This window comes from Empidonax traillii, unplaced genomic scaffold (assembly GCF_003031625.1).
Source record: "Empidonax traillii isolate 1590-97213 ecotype Southwest subspecies unplaced genomic scaffold, ASM303162v1 scaffold109:size1658292, whole genome shotgun sequence".
Taxonomy (NCBI): domain Eukaryota; kingdom Metazoa; phylum Chordata; class Aves; order Passeriformes; family Tyrannidae; genus Empidonax; species Empidonax traillii.
This window is the reverse complement of record NW_020955302.1, coordinates 363,231-386,337: the sequence shown is the minus strand read 5'-3', so window position 1 is coordinate 386,337 and position 23,107 is coordinate 363,231. Positions and strand designations below refer to the sequence as shown.

Sequence of the window (23,107 nt, the reverse complement as noted above, 5' to 3'; positions counted from 1 at the left end):
TTCCACTTACCAGTGCAACATGAACTTTGCTCTCCATTTTAGGTTGTTGTTTAAATTACACAGCAGCTTCTTAACCTTTATTATGTCTATTAAACTACAAGTGCCACAGTTTAAGCCTGGTGAAATTAACTAGGAGAAGCATTTCACTTAGGAACGAACCTAAAATGTGCAAATAAAAAAATACAGCATTTCCCCAGAAAGGCAGCAATCAACAAGCAATGACAACAAAGCACAACTATTAAATGACAGCCTCTCATTAATGTCAGATCTACTTTAGCTCTAGGACATCCCCAGCTCCCACTGAAGATGCTCGAGTTGAAAGAACTCAGAACATCCCAGGGGAGATGAGCACACAGCAGACTCAGACCCTCTGAAGGATACTGTCATTTATGGCAGGAGAATTTTGTTTTGTAATTAAACAGTATTTTAGCTGCTTTCAAACAAAAGGCAAAGACAAAAAGGAGAGGAAAAGCCTTCATATTTCAAAGTTTTCTGTTGGGTTTTCATATTAAAAACATACCAAAAAAAAAAAAAAAAAAGAAAAGAAAGATAAGGGTGAAGTAAAAAAAATTCTACACCAAAACCTAGTTAATAACCCTGCCTTACATAAACATTCCCACCCCAAAGGGAAATAAATCTTTCCTTATTCTTCTTTGTATGACCTACATTCTTCAAATCCCTCTAAGGTCTGATCCTGCACACACACGAGCACAAGAATAACCATGTTTGCATTGGACTCCCCTCGGACCTGCTTCCTCTGTGACACAGAGCAGAAGTTATTGGCATTATACTGATGAGAAACCTGAGGAAAGAGAGAAAGAAGAAGTTGGGACACACACCCTGAATTAATTTTTATTTCCTAGGGCTGAACACTTTTACCCCCTGATTGCTACATGCTGGAGTCTCTCTGGTTCCCCGGGAGCTTTGTGCTGGAGTTACCAAATCTGACTTCAGGGATTCTGCCAGTGCAGACATCCCAGCTTCTCCAGGCAGTCACAAGTCCCCTCTCTGCCTGGCTTGTCCCAGCTACTGCCAGTGATTTTGGAATGAAGCTCGTGCGTGAAACTCCGCTTGCACAACAAGGGAGTTACACCTAAACCCGGCCCCACTGTGTCCCCAGGCCCGGGGGTGCCCGGGGGTGCGAGGGCCGTGTCCCCGGGGTTCGGGGCAGGTGTCATGTGCCGGGCGGGCTGGCAGAGGGTGCTGCAGGGACAGACGGACGCGGACGCGCACAGAAACACACGGACACACACACGGGCTGCTGGAGGGGAGGATGCGACTGCAAAAACAACGCCCGCGACTGAGCCCAACCAGCACCAGCACGGCCCAAGAGGAGGTGCGGAACGGACCTTAAAAAAAAAAAAAAAAAGGCACTCATAAAGCCCAGGAAGAAGATCACATGTTTTAATAATCCCCTTTGCAGGCAGACAGGACCAGAGAACTGCTCGGTTGGGACCGAGAGATGTCCTAAAGGCTGAAGGGAGGCAGAGACAAAACTTGCAGATAACTAACCCTCCCTGGGGTGGACAGGAACCCCCCCGCCCTAAGCCTTGCTGTAGCAGCAGGAAGGAAGGATTCTCCAGCCCCCTCTTCCTTTCCCCCTCTCGTCTGGGCGCTGGGCATTGCACCTTCATCCCGAGAGAGCAGCCCCTGCCCACGCCTGCCCGCTGCCCCTCCCCGGGATCCGCAGCCCCCACGTCGCGGTCGGGAGCCGGTCCAGCAGCAGGGACGGCCGGGGATTGCCCGGGCACCGGCCCCGGCGAGCTGGCGTTGGGTTTGTTTTCCACTCCCCTGGCGCTCGCTGTGTGAAGCAAATCCCTCGGAGGTGGGGGAGAAGCGGCTTCCGTGACAGCGGAGGGAGGAGGGAAATAAAATAAAATAAAACAAACCAAAATAAAAAGGGAGAAGATCCAGGAAAGCACTTGCTTCTCATCATCTCTCAGGGAGCAAAGCCAGCTCTGCTCTTCTTATGACCCTCTGCTGCAGGGAGCAAAGGGAGAGAAGGTACTGGGGGGCACCTCCTAACAAAGCAGGGTTCAGGCTGCCGGGACCCCCACGCTACCCAGGGTAGCAGCAGCCTGCGGGAGGTGCGAGGAGGTCGGGAAGGTTGCCAAGGCGAACCCAGGCAAAGCCAAACCGAAGCTCCACCAAAATCAAGGAGCAGGAATGAAAGTTTCGAAATAGCATCCAGAGAAGCGCCAAGGACCCGACCGAGCAGAGCTCTCCGCCTCGCATCAGCCCTCGATGGTGCATCCGAGGCGCTGCGTCAGGGATGTGAACGTCCCCTGCCCGCTGCATGGAGAGGGGTGAGGACACAGGAAAGCTTTGTTATTTATTTATTTATTGGAAGCAATGTATGGGTGACACCCAGAAGGCATCTGAGCCCTGAATAAAACCAAACCACCTCTGGACCCAAAGGAGAACAAGAAGAATGAGACAGCAGCCTAGACCCCTACACTGAGAGGAAGGTGAGCAGAAAGAAAGAAAGAAAGAAAGAAAGAAAGAAAGAAAGAAAATACAGAAAAGCCATGCAAGCACCAAACCTGTAGATTACTGCAGGTCTTTTTTTGCTTCACTGAGGACAAATATTTTACTGACAACCATGCAGCATAAAGGCATCATGCTGATTGTGTTCTTGGAATATTTTATTTCTGGCCATGGGGAAGCAGGTAAGCAAAATAAATCAATATTGCCATTCTGAAACAATTTATCCTGAATTTAATAAGGGGAAATGGGATAGAAATCAGCTGTTTGGAAAAAAAAAAAAAAAAAAAAAAAAGTCATCTTTACATCTTTATTTTAGATTGGATTTTTTTTTATTTTCACAAGGAATTTGTGTTAGTCAATATATACAAAAGCTTCTTATTCCGTGCATTAAACAGCTTTATAGTTCAGTCTCTTTACAAAGATTTATAGGTTGTACAGGTTCATACACCCTTACAAGAAAAAAGTGTGTTAGTTCTGCAAACAAAAGAAAAGTAAGAGAGAAAGAAAGAGGTAGGTGGATTTAGGTGGATTGAGATATGCTGGGTGCTTGTTTTGAGGATGAAACATTGCCTTTCTAGGCAGGACAAGAGTGAAATGACAACATCCTTGGATAGTATCACTGTAGGAATCTGAATTATTCTCTTAATATTACTTAATATTACATCACTAAAAATCAGAGACACTGTTTAGGAATTCTTATTTATCCAAGACAGTCCATTCATTCACTGTATTCCCTGACTTAATAGTTAACACACAGTGGATGGAATTAAATTAGCATTAGAGAAAAATGGATTAGGACAGAAAGAGAAGTTGGTTAGTTGTATGTGGGTGTACAAATACATATATGATACAGGAATGGTACAGCTCTGTATTTACATAGGGACCTAAAAATACCTGGATTATGATGGAGACAAATTCTTAAAGGAAAGGAAGTAAAGCATTAGGATTTTTTTTTCTTTCTGTTGTGGTTTAATACATTTTTAAATTTAAAAGGGAGAAGTTACAAAGGTCAGGTCAGAAAAACAAAAATGATTATTGATTAAAAAAAAAAAAAATCCTTGGTGACTTTTCCTTTGAGATACTGTCTTGGGATCTCTCTTCCTGTACAGGAAAGCATACCAGTGATTCAAATTTCACCTGTATGCTCACAGTATTAGGACAGGAACAATATTCTTCCTGCAGTGATTTGAAAGCATCTTAAGTGCTCAGCTATCCTGCAGGCTCCAGAAAAGGTAGAAACTGATCAAGTATATTCAGCTCAGATTATTCCCTTGCTAGAGCCCTTCTGATAACAGACAGACTTCCACAATGGCAAGAGATATTTTCTGAAAAACTGAAAACAGCTCATGAATTTACACTCCTGTCATATTAGTATCCCATTTGGGAAAAAAAGGATGTCTGTCACAGCATGACAGAGAATGAGGGGAGGAGTGCCTTAGTCAAATGTCTTATTTTGGGCATTCCCTGGTTTCCCAGGCTAGGTTATAAGCTCCCTATAAGATGCATTTGTTGACACACAGCACAGAATGGTTACAGAGATGACTTGTAAAGTTGCTGGCACTGTTGCAGAAGGCAGCCTGTTACAAACTAGCCTAAATTTGCTCAGCATCCAATTCACTAATTGAAAAAGAATCTTCAAGGAAATGCAGCTCCCAGTCGGCTGCTTGGAAAGTGAATTTGAAGGGAGGGGGGGTGTTCTGTACAGAGCTAAACTGACTCAGAGTAATAGTGTAGGACATGGTGAATAGCAGCAAAACAACTGAATACTGAAGGTGATGCTGCTAAGGACTCAATGTCCCTTTAAATAAATATTTGGTGCTTGATTAAAAGGTTGCACTATCAGCCTGTGAAAGCACGAGGGTTATGTGGTCATTTTTTATTCTTTTTTTAGAGCTGAGAAGTATACAGAGAATTACCTTTTTGGCATACTTCCTTAGCCTACACAGTAAACTCCCTTTTCAGCTCTATAACTGATCCCTCCTGCTCAGAAGCAAAACAAATTGATGGGGCAGTTGCATGGGGCATAATATTTGTAGGGACTATAACATTTTTCTTCTGCCATCCTTGTATGGAGAAGACAGTCCAGGTTGTCAAGACTGGCTCCTTAGAACTTTAAATATAATGCCATGGGGGGGGGGAACTCCCCCCCCCCCAACAAACAAACAAACAAACCAAACACACACCACAAAAAACACAAACCAAAACAAAACAACAACAGCTTGGGCTCTTGCTTCAGCCCCAGACCTCCCCGTGCAAGCAGTGGCCTCGGGAGCAGCACCTGGGCCAGCTCTCAGCCCAATGGGAGACCTGAAAAAGAGGATGTGATGGGGTCAAAAAAGGCCATTTCTACCATCAAACTTAAAATCAATTGCAGGATCCAATTATCAGCAAGCTTTGGTTTCATCAGGTCTGAGGTTATTCGGCTCATTTGCAAATGAAGCTGTAGGTGCTGGAGCCCACTGCTGCTCCAGAGGGGATGGGGGCAGGCAAACTGCAACTGGACACAATGGAAGAGAACCCTGGCCAGGGACCTAATTCTTCTGTCCGTGTCTCAAGTCATGGAGGCACCTTGGTTTCATAGCATGTTCTGACCTTCACCTCTGGGGTGTTTATGAAGGCTGGCTCATTAGCCCCAGTTATCAGGGCTATTTTGGTGCAGAAATACATCAGGTTACTCATATATGGATGAAGGCTTGCCAAACTTACTATATGTTGGCCCCAGGCAAACCAAAGAGTTGTACAGCACTTTTGTTGTAACCAGTGTTAAAGGATAAAGTTCTAGGTCTGACTAATAAGAATTTGAGGAACTCATTTCCCCAGGGTGGTTAGCTTTAAAATAAAATTGAAAAGTTTTTGGTTATTAAGAAAAAGCTCAACAGATACATAAAAAGTGAAAAGATATATAAAACAGATATATAAAAAGTGAAATCCAGGTTGGACACACATGCTGAAACTACTCCATCAAAAACACAGCAGAAGATGCCCAAAGGTTTTACTGTTTCTCAGATCTGTGAAATTTGCTCTCCTGGGTCACTGCAGGAGAACAGAATGCAAGAAAACATAAATTTGCATATGGAAAAGAAATAAAAATTCCAATTCAAATCACTCGTGAAATATTAGGCATCTTTCCAGTTCCATCTGGGAGGCTTTTGGATAAGATGCCATGTGACCTTCCTCCTGTTGGGTATCCAATGGGGGGGCGAAAAGAAACCTGAAAAAAAAATTGAAGCTGTTTTTAGTTAATGTTTACAATGTTCTGTTGAGCTCCGAGGTTCTGAAGTAAGAAATCTCCATCTGAAATGGTGTCCCAGGAATATCAATAGTGTGACCTCCCTTGAACTGTGTGATTCCCTAATCATCGGATAACACCATTGCTGGAACACGTGCTGAGCATGTGCCATTGACCTGCCACTTTGTGGCACAGCTCCGAGGGACTAGAAAACAAACAAATAAATTAATCATATCATTTATGGAGCCAACCCACCCTCCATGGAATAAAATCTAATCAACTTCATAATAACATGCAGTGCCCATGCGTAATCAAACTGTTTAGTCCTTTATGAATTATTCAGTGAGTCCTCCTGGCAGTTGGGGTAAGTTGTTTGCTTGTCTGGTTGCTGGTTCTCTGCTGCAGCGGTTTCCCCTTGCTGTCCAGATTCAGCACTTTGTGTTGTTTCCACAGAATCACTGAGTGATGGACAGGCTGCACCGTCCTAGTGGCCAAGTAATGTTCTGCCAATTGATTTCTTTAAATACAAAGCTTTTAATCGACTGCAGATTTGTTTTCCAATCTCTCTCATTCTCTCAAACTCCCTTCTGCTAATTTGCACTTTGTTCTTCTCCCATTTTCCTAATGACACAGCAGTTCAGACAGGAACTGTTTATTGATGTTGCTGCATTAGCAGGCAGAGCAGATAAACCTTCTTGTGACTGGTGCTCAGGAGAACAAACATTTTTTTTTCTTCTCCAGGTTCAGAAAAAAAACATCTAAAAAGCTAAATACAAGGCTAATAGACCATTTATGGGAAATACAAAAAGCAGACATTCCCTTTGAAATATGTTTCCTTTTTTGCTTTCTCACATTCTTGTCTGCAAAGCTTCCCCTTATACAACTTCTTAAATTTAGAACTCCAGCATCCCATTTCCTCTGTGAAAGCTTTAGTGGTGTAAACCATCAATAGAGATGGACTTCCTTTTAATTACATGGTATATTTATCCATAATCATCCATAATCCAATAGCATTTGTAACATAGATCCTTTCCTAATAAAAACTAAGTAACCTGACTCTTACTCAGAACTAATGCTTGTTCAAAGCTCAGTTGTAAGACCAGTCCTACTGAAATTCTTGGGAGGCAAAGATGACACCTTTGTGCAGCACTGAGCAAAATCAGTTCATATTGAATCTACTTCAAAGACAGAAATTGCTGTGCCTTCCTTATTTTGGTGGTTTTTCCAAACAGTTTGGACATGAACATGATCCTAAATGTCACTTGCAAAGATATTGTTGAGGCATGCAGTTGCAGATCATTATATAAGTATAGATTTATCTTTATTTCTAGAATTCTGCATGACTCAGTGAAATTTACCCTTCAGAGCACATAAAAATTCGTAATTTCAGATGCTCTGCAAAAAGGAGGAAGCTCTAAACAACTTGTGTGGAAACCTGAATCCCTTCTAGGGCAAAGAGATATTGCAAGGAACCTCCTAGATAAAAATCTCTGAACCTCCTGGTATTCTCCTGTAACTGCACTGGGCTCAGATGGAACAAGAATTTCACAATCAGAACAAAATTACATTGAAATGGCCATCAAGCAGCTGGGATGGTGTGAGGATTTGGTGGAAGATCTCCAGTAGTGCTAAGAATCCACCTGCTCAGCTGAAGGTGGGGAACAGAGAACAGAACCAATAGAGCCAAATATCCCCATCTTCTCTCCATTCCTCTCCAGAGGATTTCAGCAACTCCTCATTTCTGTGCTGGCACCGGGAGTGCTGGTGGGACTGAGGAGAGGCAGCTTTCATTCCTTTGATCTGAAGACTTTCAGGTGCACATGTAATTCAGGCACTGCTGCCCTTGAAGCTCTGCCAGTCTCCTAGGGTTTCAATGGGATAGTAAAAAAATATCTTTGCCAGCAAACCTACTCCAAATTACCTTGGAGGTGGCTTTCACCCTAAATTTTCCTTTTGGAAAGAGAGGTGTCAATTTGACCCTTTTATAAGTACTTTGAGTACTTCAATAAGGCTGAATTGGAGACTCCTTTCTTTGACCTAACTTGATTTTGAACTTAATTTTACCTGAGGAAAGGCTGAATATAAACTGAGTAGGGATTTAAAAATTTTACCTAGAATGTTGAACTAATAGCTGACCTTTGAACTGCTCCTAGATTACCCAGGGTTTATGGTCATCCTATGTTTCATTGGGAGGGTCATTTCCTGTAGGACCTACATCTAGTCATCTGACTTGTGACCTCTTGGATTAGATTTATGACCTTGCAAGGTCAGTCTTTAACTCCTTCTAGAGTGTTAAGTTGCAAAGAGGACATGGTATGTCACTAGAAATCCAGTTTTCTCCAGCATGGTAATAAGGTTTTGGAATGACCTTTAATTCCACTTCACAAGACAGTACTGATTTTCAAACAATATTGAGACTTTGTAGTTATCCCAACCTTTTCTTAATTTGTAAATAAGTAAATATATACACTGAAGATACCAAAATTTTGCCAGTACTTGCAAACTTGGCAAACACAATGTAGTCATTTACCTCCATGTCAAGGTATTTAAACAAAAGGTAGACTTGACTTTCAGCTCTGCTATGAATTAACAACTCCCCTTGATCTTATTAGAAAAGCAGTAGAAACTCAACATTGAGTTGTAGAAATACAGGCTTTCTTTATGTATTTTTATGTGTAATTAGTGTCTATAATCTGCTGGGCAGGAACCATCTTTTTTCTTAATGTATCTACAGTGTACAGTCCAGTTTGACTTTGCTCTCTGATAACAATGAAAATAAATGCATTGAAGAGACTCAGTCCTCCAGTGCAAACCTTTACTGGAGTGAAAGTAAGAAACCACAAAATTTCCCTGGTTAAACGTACAATTCAGTAACCAACACAACTGCATTTTAAGCAGAAATCAAGGTTAAGCACCATAAGCATCAGTTTCTTAGTTAGACACCAAACACAAGGACTAGATTTACTGAGGAACTGCCTCAAAACTTAGTGTGAAAAGATGCAGCAGCTCTCTATTGAAGGTGCCCCCTTGGATGCCAGTCCCCAGATGAGGACTCCAAACATTTGCATGGTCACCTGCGTTACACCCTGAGAAGTATTTGGGAAGCTCTACTTGTTGTGTTCCTTTTGCCTGTCTTTCAGACCCCACAAGACCACGAGCCTTCCGCTGCAGTGGCCGTGCCTGCAACCCTCCAGTGGGAAACCTTGCCACGGGGAGGACACCAGTGACTCTCACCACGTGTGGCCAGAACAGCACGGAACTGTACTGCTTCTACCCGGAGCAGAACCTCCTCCACCACCCCTCCCACGGCTGTGGGCAGCCTCGCTGCACCAAGTGCAACGCCAACCAGCCTGATAACTCCCACCTCCCCGCTGACATGACGGATGATTTCTTTGCAAACCCCATCTCCTGGTGGCAGTCTGGCCAAGGGGTACACAGGGAAGAAATCCGACTGGACTTTGAAACAGAATTCTACCTGACCCACGTCATTGCTGTGTTCAAGTCGCCTCGCCCAGCTGCAATGGTGTTGGAAAGATCCCAGGATTATGGGCAGACTTGGAGGCCCTACAAGTATTTCTCTGTCAACTGTACAGCTACTTTTGGGCTCCAGGATGATCTCATTGAAGAAGGCTCCATGTGCACTTCCAGGTATTCAGATGCAGTGCCCTGCACCAGAGGAGAGGTAAGCAATAGCTGAGGCTTGGACTAAGTTTAATGTCAAACAGCTGAAGAGGGCCTGAAAACCAGAGAGTATGTGCTCAGAGGGATACTGTGCATATAAATTTAGAAAGGTAGCCCATCCCAAAGGGCTTTGTGTTAAAAAAATAAAGTGGAAGAAGAAGAGAAATTATATATCAATGAAAATGAATGGAAATACTTTAACAAATTTATTTTATGAGAGCTTCACAGAATAGATTAATGTTGCCTAATTGTACACTGTAGATGCTAATAACTGGGCTAGAATTCCAACAAAGCAGACATAGGGAAATACACATCTATAGAGTCTGATTTATCCAAACCATTTTCCTACTCTAAGATGACATGAACTGCATGGCGTTTCACTTTCTTTTCCGTATAAATAATTCCTAGGTGATTGGATGACTTTTAAACACATCATTCCCCCACGTTTAATGTAGTTTTTCTTGCTGGTGGTGACTAGTGATTGTATCAAGAAGGCTTCAGAAATGAAACTGCTTGGAAGCGAGAAGTGGGAGTGAGCACTAGGCTTCACTATTCAACAATGGGAAAAGCCCCTCCCTTTGTATGAATATTCTGATATGTTATTATGCAAAAGGACTTTTTTAAAATAAATGCTCGGTTGCTCTGGTAAATTCCTCTGACAAGAACATTAACTACTCTTAGTAATCACTCAGTTTAGTTATAATTCCTTTCATTCATCAATTTTGAAACTGTTTAGATGGGAAAGAAGGTAAATATCATTGGTATCATTTTATAGAGAAGACATAAATGTACAAAGGGAGATCATAAAATATTCCTACAGTCACAACAGAGGCTGAAGTCATTTCACTTCCTTTTATGTCCTTCTCTCTTCCTTGGAGAAGTCACAATCCTTTTGGTTTCTCTGCCTGGAAGTGATCATGAAGGTTCATCAGTATTCTTTGCTGCAAATTAGGCTTAGGGGTGAGGTGATTGGTCCGGACAGGCTTCAAAAAATCCTGTGTTCTAGCAGTGCACTTCAAAATGCATGTGAAAAGAAGCTAGTGTACTATACCTGAGACAGGGAAACAGCAGTAGGAAGAGACAGAGTTCATCCTTGTGCAACAGGCTAAGAAACATCTCTGCATATTAGAAATCTGGAGCAGATCATCTGACTACTAAACTGTCTTATTTCTGGGAGTAGTAATTCTGCTGGTCAGTTAGGATGATTCATTTAAGTCAAATACATCCAAATGTCTTCTGGAGAGGGATTACAATTTGCCACGTCAACACAGAATCACGGCAAGTAATATAATTCTCCACTCTTGTGTGCCTTCCAATCAGAAATCTGGAAGTACTTTGCAAGATCCAGTTAATGATCTTCAGCACACATACAAGAGTCCTGCTGCCATTTAACAGATGGGGAAAGAGCAGCACAAAAAGGTGAAGTGTTTTGTGGTAAAACAGGACAATTCCGGTCAAGAAGGAGACAGAATGCAGGGTCTGAGGTAAATGCCTTGGCCTTAAATGCAAAACAACTCTTCCTTCTCTAGAACAGTTTCCCTGTTGCCCTGCACTATGCTGGCTTTTGTGCTTCCTTAACCTTGGGGATTATCATTAAGACCATGTGTTGCTGCTACAACAAATCTGAGAAGTGGATGGCAGAAAATCAAATAATAAAACATTCATCCAACACAAGTCTTTGTTTACAAGTGTCAAAATGATTCTGTCAACTTGGGCAGCAACTACACTGAAGTGAGTATATGTATGCTTTATCAATCTACTCTGTGGTAGTAGATGTCAGAAAGCAATAGTGACAGTAAGAACAGTCCTATATTTACAGGTTATACCCTTGCAGATCCCAAATACTTCCATGAACATGAATGGAATATATAGAGAGGTCACTTCCTCCACGGGAGGAGTGCTGAAGCTTTAAAGCAGCACACAGGAATCTGTATGGCAACTTAACAGAGAGCAAGACACTGTTTCACAGCACGCTAATCCAGAAGGATTGTCAAGTCCTGGACAGACTTTACAGAGACCTCTTAATCAATCCATGAAATGTCACTATTGCAAGGATGCAGAAGCATCAGGCTTTTCAGGTCAACAGCATGACACAGCAGATTCTTTTGTGAATTGAAGTAAAGGGAGGCAGAGTACAGTTATTTAAAGTGATACCTGATCAGATTTGCCTGAGTGACACTGCTGCTGTTACTACTACTAACTAATGTAGAAATGCAAGGGGATTACTTTCTAATATCTTTTTTCCATTTTCTTTTACTCAAGTGTTTATTAAACCCCTTATTCCTGTTCAGATCCAGAGTACTTTTGCATATAGAATCTATCTATCTGAGATCCTAGGATCCCCATCATTAGTTCATGAACTAAAACCAACCACACATTTTTAAGGTCTGTTCATCTACTATAGGTGCATCTACAGGGAATACTGGCATGGAGCCTTATGCATCAACTGAGACCTTTTTTACCTACTTGTCCATCTATTTTTCTAACTTAAAAACACTGTACTATATAGTCATGGAGCCTAAAATGAGCCTTGAGGTCAGCTAATACAAATTAAAACTCAAGGCCAAACAAAAGGAGAAATTATCACAACACTGTTCCAGACTTTAGTGTGACTTACAATTCAAACATCATATGGGGTAAACACTGATCAAAATGTTTGAACCTGCATCCTGACACCACGTGTGCTCAAGGATCTGAGAGATTAGGAGCATATTTTTAATAAACTGGAATATCAGGAAGTGGAAACAAATGTTCTTCTCCATTGAACTTGATATTTGCAAGAAAGAAAGTCGTTAGCATGCAAAGTGGGGTGGAACACTGACCTGCTCACAGTCCCCAGACCCAAAAAGAGACCCCTTCCCTATTGGGTCTAGCTAGTGGAAGGGAGGTTTGAATCAAAGGCTGGTTCATTTATGTGAGTGTCTCTGTGACAGATGACACCAATGAAGTGTGATATAATAAACCCATTACTGGAATTCACTGGGGGCTGGAAGAATTGTGTATGCCTGAATTAAGTAACTGGTTCCTATGGCAACGTGTTAAGTGTGCCTTGCACAGAAGACCTGTTCATTCTCCATTTTGTATCCTGTGGTGACCTCTTTAGGGACAGAAGTCCCCAGCAGTGCCTTTTGTCAAAGATGAGTGGACCCTCTTTGTAGCTAAAAGATGTTTAATCACTCTTCTAAACACACTCAGTGAATGCCAGATCAAGACATGTGATGGGACACACTTCTGTCTACTCCAAAAGCCACCAGCTTGTTCAGAGAGAAGCCAAAGTCAACCCTGTGGAAGGCCTTTTCTTCTGCACTGACACTGAAGGTCTCTGCTGCCTTTCTCCATCCACAAGGACTTCCTGAGCAATAGCCGTGGCAGAGAGTCACCACTTGCATCCAGACACCAAACCAGGCTGGGAACAGGGCTCTGTGTGGAATGTGTGTGATCCTGTTCCAAGGACTATAATTTTTGCTGTCTTTCCTCAGGCTTTTCTTTTACTGTATTCATGCCAAACCTTTTGGTAAATAGAGGGGCATCCCCTGTGTGGGGGCACACACACACACACACACACACACACACACACACACCTCATTAAGTGGCAACATCAATAATTCAAGAGGTCGCCACTGAAGCTTCAGTGACTTCTTAGAGTTCTGATCTCATATGGCAGTGGGGTCACTGAAAACAAACATGCTCAGCACATCATAAGGTTGAATTCCTAGTAGCTAAGGTGTAAGGACAGGGTCTTGCACTGCAGCGAATTGTCCAACAGTCATCAGGACTGGCCTCTGGAAGTTGCATGATGCACATGTTATTCCAGCTTCCAGCCAGAAAGAATTCCAGGAGGGATTAGTCACTAGTGAAGGTAAGTGCCTGGTTGTTATGACTAGGGCTGTCTGTTCAGCATTTCCTTTAACTTGAACTGTGGAGCAGATTGAATGCAGAGGCAAGCTGAGAGGAAGCAGTTAACACCAGCAGTGTAAACAAGCAGACAGCACTGCCAGGCCCTGCTTCCCTGGAGGAAAAATTAAGGCAAGGATTTGTCTCTGAAGGGAATTTGAACCGATGAGACTAGTCCAGCAATCCCATCCCTGGCAAGCGAACTTGAGGAGGGCACCAAGTGTCCTTCTCTGACCTGGTTTGTAATTAGCCATGTCAGAAACATGCGGAACATGATAAACCAGCCAGAAAGATGCAGCAGTGGTTTTTTTTAGCATTGTTTCTGCATTTTGTGCATTTTCTGAACATACAAGGCAGCAGATAGTAAATTATTTTTTCTTCTCACTCTGTTTCATAAAATCTTAATGGAGTTGCAGGCATTACTTTTTTTTTTTTTTTTCCCCCAAGTCTCAACTGTGAAAAAAAATTACTGGCTGAAATGCTATAATCTAAGTAATTTATTGTTGTAATTTTTAAACTCCAGGCAAAAGAACATTTAAATGTTTGCTCTACAGTTGGCCACACATCACTGTCATGGTGAGACTATACACTTAGCTAAGTTCTATTCATGTGTAAGATTCCAGCCAAGACCTAGAGATACAAGTGGCTCCACTTAAAAGAAATGGATGCTCTCCCATGAGAACACAGATTGGTTGACATGCGTTGACATGATGGTGATGGGTTGTTTTAACTTTCCCTGACAATTCAGCAAACAGTGAAATGAGTCTCCTCTTTCTCAATCCGGTTCCAAGTCAGGCTGTTGCATCACAAACTCCTTGTGCCGCCCTTCACCATTTCAGAGCAAGGACCACTCCTCATAATAAAAAACAACAGTGCACTTTGTGGGAGCATGGAAATGTTCTCACACCCACCATGAGGTGCTGCTATGTAGAATGGAAGGAGTTTTGCCCATTCCCTGTACACAAACTGAAAGCTGAAGGGTTTTGAGTCAAATAATCTCCACCTGTCTTGAAAGAGGATCCTCCTCCTCCCTGCAACCCTTGCCTTTTTACACAGATGTGCAGCTGCAGAGAACCTGAACTTACAGCATGCAGTTTGTCTGAAGAAGAGAAAAAGTCTGCATGGCTCTTCAGATTTGTCTGTCTAACTCCAATTGTGCCATTCATATTGGCAGCACTGCCTAAATATTAATATTAATGCCACACTGACTGGATTACTGAAATAACCTCAAAGCAAATGCAAACTGAAAGGACATCATCTCTTTCTGATTTGCAGAATACAGAATGAATTCAAGATGCCATTGTCTTGGTAGTAGTTGAGTTTACCCAGATCAAATAAACTAAAAAAATCAAATACACAATTATTTCTTTAACAAACTATCATATTCTATACTGGTTGTCAAGTTTTCTTCTCTGGAAGGACAGAAAAGCAGTGGATCTTGACTAAAAGGCACTATTCCATGGATTGTCAGAATAAGCCTTCTAATAGCTAAGAGAACAGCCAGATTTTGTGTTCCAAAGAGTAAATCAGGAAAAAGACTACTTCTTAGTTAGGACTACTGCACCACAAGATGGAAGTCAAGGGGCTCCATCAAATAAATCAGAGGATATATGCCACTGGGTAGGAAAAATTGAGAGACAATTGTTTACTATTCCTTTAAGAGCAAAATCAACTCACATGAAAATCTCTTAATGAAGAGGATTTAGGACTGATGAGAGCTTTTATTGCAGCTTCCTTCTGATGGACCTAGTATAAGCACACAGACATTTCTGACTTCATTAACCTGATTGAGTGCAACGTGATCGACATAGCTTAAGGATTATTTGTAATATCAAATTCTTGTTCTGCACAAGGATCTTCTTTTGTAGCAGGCCATGCATTGGCACTGCCCTCCATTTATGATTCATATTCCTTGACCTTAGGCTATGAGATTGCAAGGGGGAACCTTTGTTGCGTCCACAGCTTTTCTGACTAATACTGGCTGGAAGATCAGGTTAAGAAAACAGAATTAGATGCATCAAGAATGGAGAAGCAAAACCTATGGCAAGAAATCAAAAATTTGAGACACTGTCTCCGGAATGAAGATGATCTCCTGATCGGTGATAAAACAATGTGAGGCTGTGCCAACTTACAGCAAAACCAAACCTCTAACAGTGGCTACCTTTTCTAGCTTTGCACATTTACAGACTTCTCCGGGCTTTCTTGCTCTTAGAAAAGACAGGGGAGGACAGGGTAGACCTTTTGAGGTGCAGCTGATTGACTTCTGAAAATGAGAATGACAAATATGCACTTGATAGCAGATATGGAGATAAGGGTGGATGTCCTACTCAGCATTCAGCTCCAGTGTCAGCTCCTGATTGTAAGGGAAACTCAGGATCTTGAATGCACTTCCACAAAAGGTTAAACTATAGAGGTGCTGAACACTCTCAACTTCCACCCAAATCAGTGGAAGTGGAAAGATTTCTAGGGTGTTCCTTAGCAGACCCAATCACCATTAGATTTTCTTCTGCAGCTGTTCATATGCTACTTTTGTGACAGCTGCAAACTGATGTTTAGGGAAACAACCGAGAGGCTTCAGAGCACTCTCTTACAGCAAAACAAAAAACAAACAAACAAACAAACAAACAGTGCTTGATATTAGATAGAGATTTAATTAGATGAGAAATAACTTTACATCATGGGAAGCTCTTTTCAAAACTTGCATCTTAATTAAAAGAAAACACTTCTTTTTCGTTATACCCTCTTCATGGCTTTTACATGAGTATAATGGAAAACTGAAAATTCACATGGTATCTCTGGGAAATAAAAAGCAGTGATATTTATGCCTTTCTGCAAAAGGCAGAAGTCAAATGTCTATGTGTACAGAAGGAATCTGCTTCATAAGCATTAGAAATACAAACCTTGTGAACTCAAAAAAAAAGGAATAAATAAGTGAAAAGGTAGAATGTCTCTTCCTACAGCTCATGACTCTAGGAGTTTAGTAATACTTTGATCCATTTGCAATCTAATCTTTAAAACATTTAGGCATTAATGGTGGTGACTGCTAAACTCTTATCTTTTACCTATACTTATTAAAACTGCGTGTGTTGAACATCCATCTCCAGGGATTCTCAGATAATTTTACAGATACAAATTTACTAATCTTCCTCCTATTCCACGAAGTACTTGAATACCTGTATCCCATTAACAACAATAACAACAACAACAAAAAAAACCCCAAAACAACACAGCAACAACAAAACAACATAACAACAACAAACAAACAACAAACAAACAAACAAACAGGACATAAAACAGATTCCTCCTATTCCTACTGGCAATCCAGAACAGTATGAGGCCCTAGTTACTTGCTGAAAATTATACTGAACAATCATGCTAGGGATGTAACCAAACAGTTGCATTCCCAACTCTGTATTTTGGTTAAAGTGACAACTTCTCCTTTTTTACAGGAATAGATTTCTTCCCTGAATCATATAAAATTATCAACCAATATATACAGCCACCACCAATCTGTCTCCTAATTTAGGATCCATTTCTCCTAAGGGAACTATAAACCCAAATACATTTATGGAAAAATAATTCAGGGCTTGTAAGATGAAACATCAGTTCTTTTTAACAAATTTATCCCACTCTAGAATTATTTGAATCAATATATAAAGTAGACTAATAAGGATAAATTATGGATACTAATCTGTTTCTCAAGAATTATTGTTCTTAACAGTGGGGCAATACTTAAGTTAAGCAAGATCAGATGACTGGCACTTTAATGTGAGAAGAAACATCCAATCAAATATCAAATATTAAAAATTAGGCAGGAGATAGTGATTACAATATACTCTTCCCTGTGCTCAAGGGTTTTAACCATCAGTATTTAAAGGAGAATGTGACATCCAGAAGAGAAGAAAGAGGGAAATCCCATTTTCCAGTTTTATGCATATATGAAATAGCACTGCTAAACTAATTTAATTATGGAATAAAACTGCTACCTCTGTGCAAAATGCAGCTCATTTCAACACAGTTCTATTGGCACAACACATCTACTCTGACTTTGCTGGTACAAAATGTCTTTATTTAAAAAAGTTCTCCGTATCTTTGATTTTTACAAAGTTAAGGAAGGTTAATTCCTTAGTGCTTGTTGAACTCAAGAAGAACATTTAAGTGCCACTCCCAAAAGACCTCACTGGTGTTATGTCACCCACATCAGATCTTTAACACTTAACAAGACTTGCCTTGGGAGAAATAAGGACAAACAAATCCAGTGTTACCACTGAGCCTATTCTAGACAGAAATGTGTCATAAATTAATCATACAAGCAAACTCTTGTACCTCAGCTGGAAAGGAATACTGTTTTTTCTTAAAAGGATGCCACAATCCCTGTGGGACTTCCAGGCTATTAATGTCTCTACTCACAAATGATGTTCAGTATTCTAAGGGGAAATGGAAAATGCCAAAGCAACTCCCCTCAAGAGATGCAAGGCCAGAAATGAAAATATTTGCAAAACAATAAGCCCAAAGGAAACCAAACCTTTTTTCCAAGCTGTCAAGCAGAGAAACAAAAAACAATACAGCTCTGTGAAAGCAAATGGCCCTATGCTGAGAGAAGAGCACCCAACAACAGCTGTTCTTTTGCCTGAAGAACTCAGTGCCTTCTGAATGCCAATTAAGACATGGGGAGGAGAGTTTCACAAGGACTTTTAACCATTATTTGAGATCTCTGACCTTAGCAGGCTCTGAAGAACTTTTCCATCCAATTCACTGTCTTGGTCTTAGTTTAACTGACCACATGGGAGGAATATGTGTGTGCCTGTATTTGACCAACTGATCAGGACTCTGAGAAACCATTCCACCTTTGTGTGGTCCACAGGGGACTGGGAAGAAGGAGAGAGGGTTCATATAATGTTTTACACACACACAAAAAAAATTAGGTTTAGGGGAACTGGACAGAAGAGATTTGGTCTTTGCCCTGTGAATTCACCAGTAAGAGAAATGCTGGGCACCTGAACAAAATAAAATGAGCCATTTGCTTGTGGTTCCATTGACCAGGGGAACATAGACAATGGGGTGAAAAGGCCTGGGCTATTTTGTCATGGCTTCATTGCTCAAACAAGAAATCATGGGCACCTCTGATCTCACCAAGCAGGGCTGTTTGCAGTTTTGGAAGTAGCTGACGATATAAGAGAATTAAAAGAAAAAAAAGGAATGGAGCTTACCAAATAGAAAATGCTGGGGAAAGGTGGGAAAGGTACCACTGCCTTTGCAATGGTACTGCCAGGTGTAGCTCTGTGCAAAGCCTGGCAGCTGATTCTGTCAGCTCCAAGGGTTTTTGTCTCCCCATGTGCCATCAACATGCAGCAGAACTATCTTCTAGGCATGTACCACAAGCTCTGTTTTTTGGTTCCTGCGAGCAAAAAGGAGCAAGAGTATTTTACATGCTGCAAGTATTTAAATTGGTCAGTTCACTGGGAATAAAGAAAAAGAAAAACAGAAAGAGGGAATCCCTATGGAAACAAAGCTTTAATTCCACTAACACTAATGGAGTGAGTCAGACGGGCACTGTGACCACTTACGAAGCAGGGCCAAGGAATCCCAAAGGCAAGTGCCTCTGCCATGATGGAAAAGCTCAAGCAGAGCTGAAAACAGCTCTCAAATTGGATTTTGCACATCTAAACCTGGGAATAGTGCAACCAGTTCTCCAGTTCACTGGCAAAGACTGTGGTGCAGCCCTTCATTATCAACGTCTTCCAAAAGCAACAGACACCCCAGGGAGAGAAGCTTAAACTAAGGCATTTCCTATCTCACACCTGGGATGGGATGAAAGCAGGTACACAATCACTTGCTGTGGCTTGGCCAGGTGGTGGTAACTCAGCTGTGATGCTCTGGGGTCAGCCACAGACTCACAGCTGCTTACACAGAGTCATCTAAATAGGAATTATTACTTTTTCCTGAACATTGTTTTGGGATATTTGCTGTGTATGCAGAGTCCTATATCTGTTCTGGGACGTGTATGTTCTATCTTTCAGGTGATTTATCGTGCCTTAAGTCCAGCCAACAAGATCGAAGACCCCTATAGTCCTGAGGCTCAAGATCTCCTGAAACTCACCAACCTCCGCCTCCTTTTGTTAAAAAGGCAGGAATGTCCATGCCATGGTTCAGGATTGGTAGAGAAACCTCAGAGGTTTGCCCACTATGCTATTTATGACCTAATTGTCCGGGGCAGCTGCTTTTGCAATGGGCACGCAGAGGAATGTGAGCTGCTCAACAGGACGGGAGTCGTGGACAACATGGTGAGTTCCAGACAGTCACCAACCACCTAGACTTGCTACTTACTTCATACCACCACTCTTTTCTCCATGCATCTTTTTAATCAGGTAGAATTTTTTTTTGAAGCAAAATTATTCTATAGGTACTATGACCAGCCCTATGAGTTTATTCTTTCGTAAGTGTTTGACCCTGGATGTGCAGAGGATGGGAGGTGTGTTTGTATGCACACAAAGAAGTTGCCACTCAGAGGGAATGACTGCTGTCTCCTTTTTGATTTAGCTTCAAGGATTATGTAGAGAAATGTAATAGCAGTCACAGGAAGATTAAGATAATCAAATATCCAGGTACATCTAAACACATCACTGACAGAATTCAACCCACTTTAAACTAGTCAATGGCTCCACTGGTTCCAGAAGGCTGTCTGTCTCTGTGTTGGGTTTTGAAAACCCAAATAACTCTTAGAACTTTAGTCCCTGGTGCACTCTGACATCACAGTCTCAAGAAAAACATCCTAAGATAATTTCTGTCCCTTTAGAAATATGGTACACTTGATATTTTGGTGTATTTTACTTTGGAATGTGTAATCTTTGTCTTCCTTTCAACTTTTCTATGTTCAGAGGTAGATATTTTAAGATAATTAGAACTGTATGACTTTCACAATACTTTCAAAATCATTCTGAATCTCTTCCATCTGTGGGATAATTTCAAGATTCAGCTACACTAAGTGATACTATCAGATTCAGATAATGTGGACTCACTGAAACCATAACTGTGTTGAGAAAAGCTGTTTAAAGAGTGCATCCTCCCTACTGCAAACTATTAAATATACACATAGTGAAATCAAATAGATGAATAACATGCTAAATGAATACAGCTGGTAGAAAAATAAACATTCTGCCCCTCCAAAAAGGGAAACACAATATTGTGTATATCACTGGCATAAGCACTGTAAACTATGACTGGATATTTTTTCCCACTGGTCACAAGGGAATAGAATCTTCTTGTGCCATCAATGACTTCACAGGGCAGAAGGTGAAATAGTTCTGAAGAACTGCACTTCATGAGTGACTCATGTCCCAGGAGACAAGAGGGTGGATGTAGCACGATTCACACACTCTTTGCCTAAGCAAATCTTTGCCTAAGCAGAGGTTCAAACACAGAAAAAGTAAGAAAAGCTTTCCAGAGTTTTAACTGCCTCTAGAATCCTAGATGAGGCCTGGAAAAGACCATAAGTGAACTGTTTGGAGTCCTCACATAAGTGCATGATCAAGCACACTGAAACCACTCACTGGTAGATGTTTGTTGAATTAGATTTTTTAAATTTCTGATGAAGGGGAATCAAACCCTCAGTAGCTGTTCCAATCCTGACATTTTGAAAGCTCTTCTTTAGTGCCTGCCTCAATAATCTCTGCTGCAAATTCAGGTGATTCTTTCTTGTCCCCTCTCCCTCAGTGTCACGGAGAGCAGTTGTTCTTCATCCTGCAGATACGACTGGAAGGTTCTTACCATGTCCTTCCTTAGGTTCTATTATTTGTACTAACCAGAAAAATGTGAAACCCTAAGTGGTCAAAATGTAACATTCTACACACAGGTCATACAAGCCTGGAGTAAAGATGATCGTGGTATTGTGCTCCTCTTTTCTGTGCTTTAGTTATGACATCCTAGCTCTTTCTCAAATACACAATGAAAATCCACCCCTGGAAGACCCAGGTTGCTGGATCCTTTTACAGTTTATCTAATACTTACCAATGATGATATTGTAATGTTCAGGGTTTGTTTACACGGGCAGCATGAGGGAGTTTATGTGTGTAACTTTGCATCTTACAATACAGTAATCTCCTTGCCCACACACAGGAGGAAAAGGCCTTTGTTGTTGAGGAGTGAACACCAATGACAGTTTCTATCAGCCAAACTACATTGCAAAAAAAAATCTTTGTCATTTTGCAATTTCTTGGCAGAGGGAAGGTGCTCTACTTTCAGTCACATGGTGACTGAAACAGGGTGTGGAAAAGAGCTGTTAGAAAAAAACACTGCACATCCAGAAATAATTTGATTTATTCCACTGCCCACATCTAATATTTAATGTACACATGGGCCAAGAAAGTCTCAAGACACACAGATTGTAACGTGGCTGGTGTGGGTGATGCCACAGAATGAAGGCAGAGCAGCTTCATGTTTCCTAGGCTGCTGTCAATTAATTAAATAAAATACTGGAAAAATACAGACCTCCACAGCAAGGCTTAAGTAATATGAGTTTCAGCCTCTTAAAGAGTTCAGAGTCCTCCTATGATGTGCATTTGTCTTCAGTAGTTCACAAAAACAAAAGCAATTTCATGTAGAAAACAACTGTGATTGGATAGGCCCAAAAACTGAGATCATTCTACACTTAGGTCTTGAAAAAGACATGACTGTGCTAACTTGTAAGTCTGCTCTTCTTAGTCGTGACAGAAATCTGTTCCAGTTGTAGTACTTGTAACACTGCTAGACCATGGGCTAAATAATGCAGAAAACTACAGCAAATTTCTTTACACTTTTCAGCCAACACTTTTCAACACCATTTCTTGGGGGACTGGATGATCTATGATTACTAGATGATCTGTCAGTGATCAGTTTATCTGTGGATCTGTCAGTTCAGTCATGACAACCCAGTCAGTGTCTGTGTTCTCCACTGAGGCTGCCAGTAAGAAATGCAGCTCTATGAGAAGAAATGTCTCAGATGTCCCAGTGTCATAGCAACAAAGGAATACAAGAAAACTGAAGATTGTAAACCAACATCCAAATGGTGCATCATTCCTCATAGCTTGAAATCCTGCATAGTTTCATGCATATTTTCTCTGGTCATAAGTTTGTGAAAATACAGTGAGATTCAAAGGAGACCCATAGGATCCAAGGAAAATGTTCTCTGACTTCTTTTTTCTGGCAGCAAACCAGTAATAATTACTCTATCAATGTGGGTTTAAAAAAAAAAAAAAAAAAACAAAAAACAAACAAGCCATGCACCCACCTCAACATAACTTATCACATTTCCCTTATGAACTACTGAGAATATCATGTTAGAAAGGAGGAAAACTTTGAGAAATGAAGATGGGATCTGTAAACAATGGGCAAGAAACTTCTAGACAAACATATCTTGAATTTGGGGTTTGTTGCTATTGACAGAGATGTTTTCTTGGTTTCTATTTAACTTTCCTCAGACTAAAAAAAAGACAGTGATGTCATTCTACCTTACTTAAATAGTTTCTTCTGGTAGCTAAGAACACAATTCTCCTTTATGAATTTTGCAGCCTGCATTATTCAAACTTTTTCAAGTAGCTTCTCTGTCAGTAAGGGAAATTATTGAGATTGCATTTTGCCACAGAAACTACAGAGCAGCACGTACTTTTAAATAGAGGGCACCAATATACCAGGACGTGGCCACCTGAATGCATCTACTCTTCTACAACTGGATGCAAAGGAACATAATCCTGTTCCAGGTATTGCTGCTGTAGGATGTACAAAGTTATGTGTTGCTCTGCAGTGAATTATTTTTTTATCAAGTTCCAACAAGGATAGTAA

General features: G+C 41.2%; 1 protein-coding gene across 1 annotated transcript in view; it reads left to right on the top strand.

Annotated features, from left to right (window-relative positions):
- Positions 1 to 1,715: 1,715 nt before the first annotated feature.
- LOC114056981 (netrin-4-like) overlaps positions 1,716 to 23,107 on the top strand; it is a 44,411-nt gene continuing 23,019 nt past the window's right edge. The window contains exons 1-3 of the mRNA XM_027882697.1: positions 1,716 to 2,669; positions 8,857 to 9,398; positions 19,312 to 19,575. Coding sequence (XP_027738498.1) covers positions 2,603 to 2,669; positions 8,857 to 9,398; positions 19,312 to 19,575 — 873 coding nt within the window. The 5' untranslated portion in view covers positions 1,716 to 2,602. The remainder of the gene's footprint in view (positions 2,670 to 8,856; positions 9,399 to 19,311; positions 19,576 to 23,107) is intronic.